General features: G+C 40.1%; 2 protein-coding genes across 2 annotated transcripts; one reads left to right on the forward strand and one right to left on the reverse strand.

The window, feature by feature from the left end:
- Positions 1-6,943: 6,943 nt before the first annotated feature.
- On the reverse strand, positions 6,944-11,047 carry LOC115787306 (uncharacterized). The gene is made up of 9 exons (XM_030739963.1): positions 10,991-11,047; positions 10,179-10,292; positions 8,418-10,094; positions 8,223-8,322; positions 7,982-8,130; positions 7,781-7,893; positions 7,613-7,702; positions 7,391-7,513; positions 6,944-7,304 (listed from the first exon to the last, which is right to left on the reverse strand). The coding sequence occupies exons 1-9, from the start codon at positions 11,043-11,045 to the stop codon at positions 7,101-7,103; spliced, it is 2,625 nt and encodes an 874-aa protein (XP_030595823.1). The 5' UTR covers positions 11,046-11,047; the 3' UTR covers positions 6,944-7,100.
- Positions 11,048-11,748: 701 nt separating this feature from the next.
- On the forward strand, positions 11,749-13,394 carry LOC115787231 (glutamine amidotransferase-like class 1 domain-containing protein 3A, mitochondrial). The gene is made up of 5 exons (XM_030739822.1): positions 11,749-11,834; positions 12,335-12,448; positions 12,563-12,734; positions 12,821-13,022; positions 13,112-13,394. The coding sequence occupies exons 2-5, from the start codon at positions 12,341-12,343 to the stop codon at positions 13,302-13,304; spliced, it is 675 nt and encodes a 224-aa protein (XP_030595682.1). The 5' UTR covers positions 11,749-11,834; positions 12,335-12,340; the 3' UTR covers positions 13,305-13,394.
- The last annotated feature ends 1,386 nt before the right edge of the window (positions 13,395-14,780 follow it).

The raw sequence follows: 14,780 nt of genomic DNA on the forward strand, positions 1-14,780 counted from the left end.
TAAAATTTACTTACTTACTTACTTACTCTTTCTTTCTAGTCCCTGTCAGTACTCTAGCTGCAGCATTTTGAATCAGCTGAAGGCTTTTCAGCTTTTAGGAGCTTTTAGGACAGCCTGACAGCTCTTTCGATTCCAAGCAACCAGACTTTCTTGTAATTTTTTTAAGTGGTCTTGAGTAACAGTTCTTCAGAGTTTCTGAGGGTCTTTTGGTTTTTCTTTGGACATTGGCTGCTTTTACACTTATTTTGAATCCATTCCTTGTACCTGACCAGTTTCAGATGAATGTTTTTTATTCTTTTGAATGAATCATTCTAGCATTTAAAAGGCATCTAACCGGAAGAACCAGTGTTGAGTCTACACATAACAAATCACTTTACACAGAACCCATTCTAAAGTCTATCTTTAGGCACTTTGTTACCTTTTGCCTTTTGCAAAAATACATGATCTGGTCCCATTGTTTTTAGTTGAATGCTACAAAAAATGCCAAAGATAACACAGTTTGACTGGTATGAAACAGGACGGCATGAAAGAAATGGCACAGAGATGCATCTGCCCTTCAGTCGAACTATCTACTGTTCACTGAAACCTCATCAGGAATGACATCATTGTAAAGGTGGCTGTCAAGAAGCCATTCAAGTGACAAACAATATGAAAGTTTTCCAGAATAACAACTTGTGTAGAACATGCACAATTTCTTTAATCAAGTCAACACTTTTTACTAAAGTTGTAGTACTGCCTAAACCCTTCTTTTCCCACATGTTGTTTTCAAGAAACCAGAGTTTTTTCCAATTTTTGAAAGTGGTTTTGAGCAATTATTATAGTTTTGTATTTTCTAATTAGTTTTTATTTTATTTTATTTCAATTTAACTTTTGCCTTTTAATTTTCTTGGTTTAGTTTTATTGTTTAATGTTGGTTTAGTGTTGTATTAGTTTCGGTGCCAGTTGTAGTCTTTTTTTTTTTTTTACGTATTATTGTATGGAGGGTGTATACCAGAGGCGATATTTAGAAAAGTCAGTTTATGTATTACAATAAAAACTTTTTGAAAGAAGTTGAATTATAACAACTGTGTTCTTGAGCAACAGTTTTCCAGGCTTTCTGTAGGTCTTCTAAAACTTTTCTTTGCAAATGGGTCAGACCTCAGGGGTTAGGGGGCCATTGTACCTGACCATTTACAGAGGAATTTTTCTTTTGTTTGTTAAGCCATTTAAGGCTTACCTATCAGTCATACAATACGATCACAGAGTCTCAGTGGAAAGGTGGCTGTCAAAAAGTCATTCTTAAGAAAGAGAAACAAGGGAAAAGACAGGTATGTGGCAACAGATCTGGTGGAGTGATGAATCCAAGTTTGAAAAGTACAACAATGAGTGTCTGCAGTCATCTGTGAAACCAGTGGTGTTGGAGATCTTGTCAAAATTGATAATGATCCTAAACACACTGCCAATGCATAAATGAGAAAACACACAGTACATCACAATCAGTCATGGATTGGCCTTGCTAGAGCCTGGACCTCCACAGTAACCAATAAAGCAGTGTGGGATCATCTGGACAGAGAACAAAACAAAACATCCAAACAAGAGCTTTGAATGTCCTTCAAGAATCCTGGAGAACTGTGCCTGAAGACTACGTAAATAAATGACAAGAAAGCTGCTGAGTTCAGAAGAATAAAAGTCGTCATGCAAAATACTGACTTTCAAGCTTGTTAGAATTTCACAAACTCTGTTTTTGCCTTATGTACCGGTACTGTATCTCCATTTATGTTTCGATGAATTGCAGCACCTGCTGCTTATTTTCCAGGCATAATATAAAGAAATGGTGGCTTAAGTCTTTTCCACAGTACTCTTACAAACACATAATATTTTAAAATTTAAACCAGAAAATCCAAATATCCTAAGAATAATATCCTAACTATGGGATGGTATCCACATGATCACCACATAACACAAAAAATCACAGTATAGGAACCCTGTGAAAGAGGTTTCAAAGCTTCTTTGTTTTTTGTTATTTTTTTAGTGTGTGATACAATTTTTTGCCTTAGGCTGCTTTTATAGTCAACTGTATTTATGCAGCTTTATATTTCCTGAAAGCTGATGAGGTTCTGTAGTGTTTTAACCGAAAACGAAGGTAGCGTGTCGTTTTTGGACAATTGATGCCATCATGCATTCTATACGTGCTTTTGTAGAAGCTCAACTTTTAGGTTTGTCCTGGAAGATACACCCCTGCTGTAAATTACATACCACACATCAGTGACACGGCGCCTATACAACTACTATGCAGTTGTTCTTTTGTTCACTGCATTGTGTGACCTGCATTGTGTGGCTGGTTTATTGAACAACCAGATTCACACAAATTTCCTCACGTCCTGCTCAATGATGACAGAATAATAACTAAAAACTGAGGAAATTAATAAAAATAACTATTATTTCAGTCAGGTGATCTCTAAATTTAATCAAAACGTAATTCATATAGTTGGCAAGTTTGTGTTCTTCACAAGAACTCTACAGATTCATTATGCCTACAGTCTTCTTCCTCTGAAGGAAATGTATATGCTTGCTTTTACTAAAGTCAATTGTGTGTGTTGCACATCTTTCGAAAGTACTTGAATCAGAGGGATATCAGTAACAGTAAAGGATATCCCCAGATTTCCTCCTGTCAACATATACTCCATTAGGCACACCTGTTCAGCTGTTCATTAACACAAATATTTAATCAGCCAGTCACAAGCCAGCAATTCAAGGTCAAGGTGACCTGCTGAAGTGAAAACTGAGCATCGGAATGAGGAAGAAAGGTGATTTACTGGACTTTGAATGTGGCATAGTGGTTGGTGCCAGATGGGCTAGTCTGTGTATTTCAGAAACAGCTGATCTCCTGGGATTTTCTCACACATTGTCTCTAGAGGTTTACAGAGAATGGTTTGAAAAAGAGTAAACATCCTTGTTGTTGCCAGAGGCTGGAGGAAAATGGTCACACTTCCTTGAGCTCAGGCATCAGTGACTCAAATAACCACTTGTTACCATTGTTACAATCAAGGTATGCAGAACATGTCCACCCTTGAAGCAGATGGACTGCAGCAGCAGAAGACCACACTGAGCACCATTAAGCTGCCCAGATCCCAAAAAAGCTGAATGTGGGGGGAACGCATTGTTTGTCTGGGACAATGTGGAACATGTTAGCAATGCTGGGAGGTAGTCCAATTACATGATTTGAAAGCAACTCCCTTGCTGTGTAAATATTAAAAGGATAAAGGGAAGCTGAATTTTGATGGGCATAGCATTTGACAAGCTAACCTCCACTTGAATATGATAAAAAGCTTTTGCTGCAGTCTTCATCTGCATTGGATAAAAGCTAGAAGGTGCACATGCTGCAGAGTCAGTCAAAATGGGGGACAATGTAACAATATTTGGGACAAGGTGGCTTTGCAGTCCCACATAAAGAGGGACATCTGGTCACCCTAGGAGCCACTAATGTCAACTTAGAACAGGAAACTGAGGCTACAATTCACACAGGCTTGAAACTGGACAACAGAATACTAGGAAAATGTTACCCGGACTGATGACTCTCAATTTCTGCTGTAATATTTGGATGGTAGGATCAGAGTTTTGCATAAACATGATGAAAACATGAATTCATCCAGCTGTGTGACAATGGCCTCCACGGTAACCAGATCTCAATCCAATAGAATATCTTTGGGATGTGGTGAAATGGGAGACTTGCGTCACGTAGACAAATCTATGATTGTGTGATGTTATTTTTTCAACATGAACAGAATCTTTGAGGATTGATTCCAGTACCTTGTTGAATCTACACTACAAAGAATAAAGGCAGCGTCAAATGACAAAACACAGGCAACACAGCTTGCATAGTTTCCTTGAACAGCGCAGTGCACTGTAGACTGAATTACCTTCACGATTCTTCTTTTGTTCATTGAATAATGTAAAATTACATGGTGGGTGGGTTGCTGGACAATAAGCTTCACTTAAATGACCTCACGTGTTGTTTTACAAAGACATAGTAACAATAAGATATCTCATGAAAATGGAAACGTTACTGTCTTAACTGTATGATTACTCACAATCATGCTATATTCAGTATGTTGTTGTAGGTACTTAAAGTGTTTTTATTGTGTCATCTACAATAGTTTTTTTTTTTTTTTTTTTTTAGCAGTTTATTTAAAAAAGGAACTAAACATCAGTAAGACACATCACAGGAAGACAACAAGAAATAAACACACAATATGATAAGAGAATATTCTCAAAGCTTCCTTTGCTTAAAAGGAAATTGAAACTCTTGTTTTTATTTATATCAATGAATAAAATGATAAATCTTCTCATATTGGTATCAATAAGGAAATATTTGTCAGCGCCTACCTCATTATCTCAAACATGCACTGAACAGGGGATCTTTTGTTTATTAAGCCACTATAGCTTCACAGAGAACACTAGAAACTTATCGAGTAACTCATTACCAGGAAGAAGTTACGGTAAAAACTTTGATAAACGTCACACAATTTAATGGGTTTAGGTGTGGCACATTTTCCCATTCCACACTTTCCTTAGATAATATTACAATAAGACATCCTTTATTTTGAATGTTATTTTTGCAGTGACAAACATCAAAAACACAGCTTGAAAACAGAAGAGTTGGTAGGACAGGGAAAATACAGACACATATTGACCAATATATTACAAATGTTTTCACATGCACATATAAATATCACAGTGTGACAATGTTACTACTGTATCCCCACCCAGAGTTTTCTGAGACCTTGGGTGGGGGCATCCTCTCACTCTGCTCCACAAATTATAAAGTAGGTCCAGTGAGTCAGTCGATGCTCACAAGTAGAGGGAAAATGCACACAGTGACCTGCATGTTTCCTGGTTCCTCAGCCCAGTTTCAGGTAATAGGTTGTTTACACTGTGACAAAGTAGATAAAAAGAGCTGCTATTTATTCTGAGCATCACTTGAAAAATGAGCCAATCGGGAAGTATTTAAAAGAAAAAAAAAAACCAAACCAAAACAAACAACAACACCAGATCTAGATTTAGAATTTGCTGAGAAGCAATGAGGAAACTGCTGCGTTTTCCTGTCAACAAAACATCCATGCTTCATTTCTTCAATTTTCCTCTGGCAGCACTACCTTAGTTACAGGACTTATGTTTTCATCTCCAAAACAAAACACAGGTGTTACCAAGAGTTTCTGCAATAGCGAAACAGCTGAATTTCCTGCAAAACCTCAGCCTAAAAGCATTTTCTCCATTCATCGGCTGTCAAAGGTTCACTCTCATGTTCAAGACATTCTTTTGTGTCTTGATACCTTTTTGAAGGCAACTGTCTAATATTGTGTCCAGATTTTTATTAAGGGGTAAACAGTGTGCTATACTTGGAACAGTTAATAACTCATGTTATATATTGTAATCCTGAGCTGACTGAAATTGTATTCATTTTTGATGACTTTTATATTAATACATTTATTAGTGTTATGCCTAAGGAAGTTAAAATGTTGAAATGCTGGATTTGATTCCAGAGCTCAAGTTGCAAGTGAGGGGCACAGAAGCTGCAACTTGTTTTCTCTTAGAAGATATTAAAGCTAAATTGGACAAAGGAGGCATGGTTGGGGCTGTATACCTTGATTTAAAGAAAGCTTTCGATATAGTTAATTTTGAGGTTTTATAGATACTAAGTTCCATTAATCCATCCATTCGCTTCCGCTTATCCTGTTCAGGGTCGCGGGGGGGCTGGAGCCTATCCCAGCTGTCATAGGGCGAGAGGCAGGGTACACCCTGAATAGGTCGCCAGCCTGTCACAGGGCCAACACAGAAAGACGAACAACCTTTCACACTCTCATTCACACCTATGGGCAATTTAGAATAGCCAATTAACCTAACCCCAGTAAGTGCATGTCTTTGGAATGTGGGAGGAAACCGGAGTACCCGGAGGAAACCCACGCAAGCACGGGGAGAACATGCAAATCCACACAGAGAGAGGGAGAGGCCTGGGCCAAGGTGGCCTTCCAGATGTCTGTGAGGCAGCAGTGCTAACCACTGCGCCACCGTGCTGCCCTCAAAAAATATAAACTGGGAAAATGGTAAACCTGATGTAATTCACTGGATAACATCACATTTTCCTGAAAGACAATAATGTGTTTGAGTGTCCATCGGGAAGTGTACACACTTGCCTAGAGAGGCTTAAGAAGAGCTCTGATTACTAGAAAAAGACTACTTGTGTGGGTGGATATGGGTGGGATGAGCCTGTGGAGTGCTGGCACCTAAAAATATGTAGGAAATTAAAAGTTTAAAAACTTGTATCTGTAAGTGCAACAAGTGCAATTGTTGTAAACCTATTACTGAGTACAGTTTAAGATTCTGGTCATCACTTTCAGAGATATTCATGGTCAGATCCCGCCTATATTAGTGAAGTTCTACATCCATATGCAGCTACCAGGCCTCTAATGTCAGCTGATTAATACTTGTTGGAGGTATCTCAGTCTAGGTTGGGAACAAAACGAGTCTGTGCTTTTGAGGTCCTGGCTCCCACACTGTGGACCCCACTTATATTTAAATTAAGATCTGTGGACACTGTGGATACCTTTAAGTAGAATATCGACACCCAGCAGTGCAGGCTTACTTTTATTTAGTTTTATCCATTTACATAATTTTGACTGTACTGAAAAGAACTTTGTGACTTTAATTTTTAAAAAATGTGATATATAATCTTTCCTTCTGACAAACTTTTTATCAGCATTAGACATTTACTTCATTACTTATTGTTATCCTTAGGCTACTTTTCATTTACTCTAATCAGCTACTTTTCATTATGAGTAAATATGTGTACATCCATCATCAATATTTTTCAAAGAATAAAATAAAACACAGCCTTTTTTTTAGTATTTTATGAATAAGAGCAGGTGCATTTAGAAATAATTACATGTAGTTGCACACTGGAACACGAACAGTTAAAAATAGATTTTGTATTTTTTGGAATTTTCAGACACTTTATTACTTTACAAGTCATCCAGTTCCAAAATGTGATTTCTCTCAGTTAATAACAGTTATATACATGACATTTATTACAAACTGCAGCATTTTTAAGCAATACATAAACACTATGATCCATTCCTGAGGACCGGACTTGGCTCAGGTGAAGAGGGGTAGGTTGTCGAGTTTTCACTCTCTCTTCCTGAATCTTCTGTGCTTCTGCCTTCTGAACTGTCCCTTTCTGTAACTGGTTGAAACATATCATCTTCAAAGGTAGGATTCGTCTGCCCTTGTCTGTGCCGTCTCTGAACCTCCTCAAAGATTTGAAGAACCTTGAGTGCAGACAAACAAAAACAGCAGGTTTTTAAGTAAACGGTCATCAAATTACAAGCAAAAAATAGATAAATTTTTATGTTACCTTTGATTTTGGAATGAGACCGACTCTGAAGAAACCAATTTGTCCAGTTTCAATCTTCGTGCAATCAACCACAGTAGATGCTATGTTCTCTGGTGAGGGTCCATCACATAAGACTCCATCCACCTAAGAAACAAAACCACAGGCAGTTCACTAAAAAATAAATAAATAAAAATTGGAAAGATCACTTCCTCTTGTTTTCAACAGCTAAATTATCATTATTACCTTGTCTCCCAGTTTGGCATACACTTGGTTGTGGTGAGTTGTATCTGCTTCACCTGTGGGGTTGGCTGAGGTTACTGCAATGGGTCCCACCTGCAAGAATAAGTATTAGAAGTTAGCATTCATTTTTATTCATTTTAAGATGCAATGATCAATATTCATGGTCCTTACCAGATTAATAAGATGTGTGGCTACAGAACAGTCTGGGTTTCTGATAGCAATGCTTTGTGGAGTCCCTATGTGTTTGGCAGCATCTCCCAAACCAAAGGTATCCATCCATGGGCCTGTGTGGGACAAGAAACCAAAGTTATAATAATAAAATCCCCCCACCAGCATACAGACACACGCTTACATGCAGTCATTAAAACTGACCTCTTGGAATAACCATGCTAATGGAGGATGGCCATGCAGCCTCCATGAAGTCCAGAAGCAGAGGGCTCAGCAGGTGTCGCACTGGCTCCAGCTGCTTGATGGAAGAGATCCACATGGACATGGGTCGGTCCTCTGCCTGCTTCTTCACCCTGAAGCCAAACAAAGAATTAAGATGTAACAGGAATCGGAGAGTTGTAAATAAATGCAGAGAAAATTAAAATGCACAAAATAGGAAACTAACTTGTAAGCTTTGACCACAGCATCTGGTCTGTTGCAAGCTGCCACCAGCACGTAGACTGTGTCAGTGGGCATTCCGCATATGCCACCATTTTTCATGATTTCTGCACAAAGAAAAAAGAGGAAAAGATGGAAAAATTAAACCCATGTCCACACCTGCTTACTTGAGAGCTCAGCATCATTGCCTCCTGTATCTCACCTGCAATCTGCTGAACAGATGTGGCCTTGCGGGCTGGTAAATGTGGACAGACAGCTGCCCCTCCTCCTACCCCACTCAGCTTAACTAAAGGTTTTCCTAAGGGGATCTGAGGGGACTGGAAGGTGATGTTGAAAATGTGTGCCAAGAAACAGTAAAAACTGACAAGGCCAAAAATGATCGTGACTCCTATGTCATAACCATAAGGCAGCGCGTTGACAGCATCCAGGAGGAAGCTGATGAGTATGAGCTGGAAGGTAAATGCATAGACAAACCACGCAACATTCATAAACAGTGCTGCAGCTGTCACTAAACAGTTGAACACCATGAAACTAATGATCCCAACAGCAATATTAAGACCTCTGGTCTCCCCATACAGGCCGCCATATCGTGTCAACCCCCACACTGTCCACATCACCCCATAGAGAATAAAAACTGTGCTTTCAAAGGTTTTACCCCGAGCGAAAGCTACTGAGCCGCACAGCAGCTGCAGTGCTCCACCAGCCATCACCACCCAGGGTAGTATCAGCACATAGAGAGGATTTTGGTTACCAACTGTGGCTGTGATTGCAAATGTAGCCAGCACACTGCATGCATGGCCTAACACCTCTGCATCTGCATATTTAGAGTAGCCCAGGTGAGGTGCATGTTGCTCTTTATCATGAGCTCTGAGAGTAATGCTCTGCATCCTGCCTACTAAAGCCTTGAAACAGCCCTGCCCTGTGGGAATCATGGTACTAGAAACCATGTTAAAGGTGGTAATCAAAAGCATGCAAGCAGAAGCTACAAATATAGCTGCCTGGACACCCTGGGTGCCTCCTTGGAAGAAGCCTTGCGGTTGAGCTGCAAGAGCAATACAATAGGCTACAAAGAATAGCTGGTAGAGCCCCTCTAGCAAGCTTTTCTGACAACTGAACAAAGCCAGTATGAAGAAAAGCACTGAGAAGACAACAGGAAAGGGAACAGGGGAGGAAGGCTTAATGGAATAAACTGACAGCAGGGCACTATAACCTTCTGCAAATTTCAGCAGAGCAGTGAACCCATAAAAAGTGGCAGCGAGCGTGTCCATACCCCTGTAAAAGAGGACACACATGCCGAGCTGGAACACGCCAGCTGTCCACAGCCAGGCGACATGATTAACAGAGAGCGCAGGGACCACACCTAGCAGGGGACAGGCCAATATGGACGCAGACAGTAAGTTCATCACCAAACCTACTGAAACAGCATCATTACACCCCTGCTTTTGGTCTGCTTTCAGCTCAGCTTTCTTCTTCACACCTGTTCCTGGAAGCTCCACTTTACCGTGAGTGATCATGGACAGCAGGCGTCCAGAACCGAAGTAAACACACACCAGACAGACAAAGAGGTAGTTAGCAGCTGTGGCAGACTGGCCAAAACCTGTAGCTGACAGACCTGCGATTTGATGGGCACAGGCTAAGGAGATACCGACACCTATAAGGAACAGAACTGCTTTCTTTACTACAACAGCAACACTGCCTATGATGAACAAGGCCAAGGTAAATGCTGCAAGGCCAGGGACAAGAGATGATCTAAGCTCTGTGGGCTGTATGACCCTCTGCCCTGCCAGGATATACACCAGACCAGAGCCACACCACAGAGCAGAAACAGTCAGACACAGAGTGGAAAACAGGCGGCCGTGGGACAGGCTGTGACGGATACCTATGAGAGAAACAAGGCGGGGTCAGGAAAGAAATTTAAGAACTGTATGAAAGCATGCACTATTAAAACCAAATCAGAACAAACCTGAGTAAGATAGAAGTGCTGCGATGATGAGAAGCAGAATCCCCAGTGCAGTGTGGGGGATGAAGGCTTTTTCAGGCGAGCTGCCATAATAATTCACCAAAAGCAGAAGTGAACCTGTAGGAATGAATCACAGCTATTATCTCAAGCTGATGATGGCGAGTGCCAAATCATATAGTAAATAACAGATTCTCATAAAAATATTATAGATACAGGTATCATTTTTTAAAATTACTACATGAATACAATTTTATTTATTTAAGGCATGTAGTTACAGTAGATTGGATGGTTAAAAAATAAAGATGGTGATCATCTGCCAAAAAATTATTCCTGATTTTTTTTTTTAATGTCCAATGTCATTGTTTATTGCTTCTATCTATCTACAAAATTGTTCTTTCTGGCTCAAAGTGACTTGATATCATTCACGAGCGAGATGCTTGACAGAGATCAACTCAACAAGTTACACACCCCCTGGTGTTTTCTCCGGATACTCCGGTTTCCTCCCACAGTCCAAAAACATGCAGTTAGTGGGGTTAAGTTAACTGGTGATTCTAAATTGCCCATAGGTGTGAATGTGAGTGTGAACTATTGTCTGACTCTTGTCACTTTGTGTGCTCTGCGACATTTCTAGTAGTTTAAATATCAGTAATAAGTTTTTTGGAGATGTTCAGTGTTTGCCACATTTTTATTTTCCTAATTTATTAAACCGTACTTTATGCGCATACATTTCACCATGATAGTCTAATCAAAAACATAATAACAAAGCTGGGAATACCTCCGAAAAAAATTATAAAAATTATAAAATGCAAGCTTACCACCAGCGATGCTCAGGATGCCGACGGATATGTGCAGGGAGCAGCTCTGAGCCATGGCTGAAGTGTGTCCTCCTGTCTACATGAGACTGGCTTTAAAACAGGTGGGCGTGACAGACGAGCCGGGGCGCTGCCGGGAAAAAACCCGGCAGCGCCCTGGAAAATCCAACAAGCACTTTTTGTTCATCCAAAATGAGTCCTTTGGGTACAGCGGCGGTATTTTACATTGTATGGAAAAAAAAGTCTTTATTTGGAAGTTTGTACAATAAATAAAATAAATAAACAGACAAAAACTTTAAAATTTTTTCACGGATTTCTCCTGAATTACGCAAAGAGAGTTTTATTTAATTAATTAATCAGTACTTTTCAAGTAAAAAATGATAAATAAACTATAGATGTGCCCCCCCCCCCCCCCCCCATTCATTCACCATTCACCACAAAAATTCAAATCAGGGTGAGACGGATATTCCTATTACACCTAGCGCGCTTCTTCCATTTTCCAGTGGCTTAAAAAGAAAAGAAAAGAAAATTATAGCAAGGAAGTGAATCTGACTCTGAAAAGCGTTTCTGTAACGCAGCAGTTTTTATGGCTCATCTTTAAATACGTTTTTATTACAGCCTTAAAGCAGTCATGAACGAAATGACTCAGCATTTTAACTAAACCGTTAAGTCTTTCCTGATTCCCGATAACGCGGATGATCTCAGCGTTTTGGATCTCAGAGTGTGGGAGGAGACACCGACAGGCAGGCGGTTTTATAAAGAGTCTGCTTCTGAGTGCAGTCATCACACCTCCGCCGAAGAGCTCTGCTACCACTGTGGAAAACTAGACGACCTACAGCTGTTCAAGGTGAGAAAATCTATTCGCGCTGTCTTTGCTTCTGCTAAGTTACGTTTTAGAAACAGGCACTTGCTGATTTTATAGGATAAATTCAAAATGATAAATTTGTTTTGTTTGGGACTATCCTGTTTCCCCACATTTTAAGGTTTCTTTGTAGACAATGAAGTCATTCATTCTTTCATTCATTCACGACATTCACGATTCCAGAGGGGAAAAAAGCCTACAGACTAAATTAGTGTTTGATACAACTTTATGTACTACATTATTCATCAGATTAAAAACATGATCCTGTAACTCCAGTTTGCTGGCGTCAGAAGTGTTACCTGGCAGCAGCAACAGCTCTCCAGGGACTCATGTCTCACCTGCTTATGTAAATGTTTTATGTGAACACAGAACAGTTGGCACAGGTGCAGTGCTTACCCAATCAATAACTTGTGACAGGGGAATTAAAGGAAAATTATGTCAGATAGACAGTAAATATATCCTTTGTATTTTGTGTGTGTTTTAAGGGAATCATGGCAAAGCATGTTGCAGTTATTCTGTCAGGTTGTGGAGTCTACGATGGCACCGAGATCCACGAGGCCTCTGCTGTTCTCGTCCATCTGAGTCGTGAAGGAGCAAAAGTAAGGGCGAGAAAAAGACTGTTACAGTGTATTTATCTGAATCTTAATAGCAAGTCCCACAAGATCCCACAATCTAGCAGAGGCTAAACTCTTATTTAATGTGTATCACTTCAGGTGCAGATGTTTGCTCCAAATTCAGATCAGATGCATGTTGTAAACCACTGTGAGGGGAAACCTACAGAAGAGAAGAGAAACATCCTGCAGGAAAGTGCCCGCATCGCCAGGGGTAAAGTGACTGATCTGGCCAAGTTGGATGTCTCAGCATTTGATGCTGCCATCATCCCAGGTGGGACACCACAGAGTGGAACACATATGGTGTTTCTTTCTGTTCTGCTAGTTCCACTTTTGAGATCCGCTGTTGTACTCATTCAGGGGGCTTCGGTGTAGCTAAGAACCTGAGTGACTGGGCAGTGAAGAATAAGGACTGCGCCATACAGCCACAGCTAGAGAAGGTCATAAAGGACTTCCACAAAGCTGGAAAGCCGCTGGGGATGTGTTGCATCGCTCCCGTCCTGGCTGCCAAAATCCTGCCGGGCTGTGAGCTCACTGTGGGACAAGACAAAGAGTGTGAAAAGTGAGTGAAATTGTTTATTATCAAGTGTTTATGGGTGCAAAACTATTTCAGTGAGTGGCTCTAACAATCCCTTTTCTTTCTGTTATCAGGTGGCCATATGCTCAGACAGCAGATGCTCTGAAGGAGATGGGCTGCAAACACGTGAACAAAGATGTGGAGGAAGCTCACGTCGATGTCAAAAATAAGCTGGTGACCACCTCTGCCTTCATGTGCAACGCTCCCATTCATAAAGTTTATGATGGAATAGGCGTCATGGTTAAAGAGACACTGAAACTGGCTTAACAAGAGTTTTATTATATTATTGATGTTTAATGTGCTTTTTTTCCATCAAGTTTATCAAGCTCTCTTACTTTTCTTTAACTTTACTGATAATTTAAATGCTTTAAGAATTTCAATAAAAGATTATCTAATAAATGACACAGTTCAACTGTTTTTCCTTTACAAAACACAAACTATGACATTCAATAATAATTTACAATTTCTCAATGATGTTCTCACATACACATATACATTAATCCATAATCTACCAGGATAGAAAATGAAAAAAAAAAAATAAATACTTGTACCTACCAAATCCTGACATGGTTTAATGACAAAATTGTTTAAACAGCTACCCATGGAAAGGCGCCCTCTGTCACCAGTAAGAGTTTTACAATATCGCCTCACTGATTGTGAAATATCCGGTTCAAATGATGTAGCTGGGATACACAGGGCACCAGAAAGGGGGTAATATTCAATTACAGGAGAGGTCAAAATTAATAAAAAGGTTGACTGTTGGCATGTGTGGAGCGCGCTGCCTGCCATCTTTCCTGGAGTGTGCTCTCCATGTGGGTTAGACTGGTTTATTTATACACTTGTAGTTCTGGTAAACTTAACTTGTTCATTTATTGTCCATTCCATCCTTTTTCCTAATCTCTCATCCCCATTTCATCCTCACATCCCCAGGAGCTGGACACAGCTGACACAGCAGTGTACACCGTGGATAGGTTGACATGGTTATTTTGGGTGTCTACATTGTTATTTTAGGTGCCATGCACCACCCTCACATACTTCTGCTACGCCTGACTTCCTCATGCAGGACCACATTTCCTCTCTTGGCACCCTATCATATGTTTTCTCTGGATCTGCAACGACACTCCTCACTCCTCAAGATTGTGTTAAACGTCCTCTCTCCTGGACATATCCACACCTCTACAGGTGTGTCATCAGGACCAGCTGCCTTCCCACTCTTCATGGCTCTCACTTCCTCATTACCAACTGGTGTTCTAGGAGTTTACTCACTTTTGATTGTGATATGATTTGTGTTTGCGTGCCTTTCTGGTGTGCTGTTTGCAGACTGGTGTTTGGAGGTGAAGACTGTCTTCTTTTTCCCCTCTCTCTCTCTCTCTCTCTTTGGTACAGTTTTAGTAAAGGTTTTAATAAACACCCAATTATGTCAATTAACCTGTGCTGGCTGTTGCAGGCACTTAAATAAAGATGCTTAATTGTAGTTTACCTATGTTACATGCTGCATGTCCACTCACAATTAAACACCATTTACTTCTGGTATTATTTACAGTTTTTGACACATCTCCTGAAACATTTTTGAATATGCATTTTCCTAATCACCTCACATGTGCAGCAAAACCCTAGAGAGAACCTGCAAAAGGCTGCAATACAAAATTAGTTTGCGCATTTATTTTGAAGGAGCACGCTTTATTTTGAATGTGACCTTTACAGAAAGCAGTGCCGATCCTGGTAAAACACACAAACTGACAG

The sequence above is a fragment of the Archocentrus centrarchus genome, chromosome 10 (assembly GCF_007364275.1).
Source record: "Archocentrus centrarchus isolate MPI-CPG fArcCen1 chromosome 10, fArcCen1, whole genome shotgun sequence".
Lineage (NCBI taxonomy): Eukaryota > Metazoa > Chordata > Actinopteri > Cichliformes > Cichlidae > Archocentrus > Archocentrus centrarchus.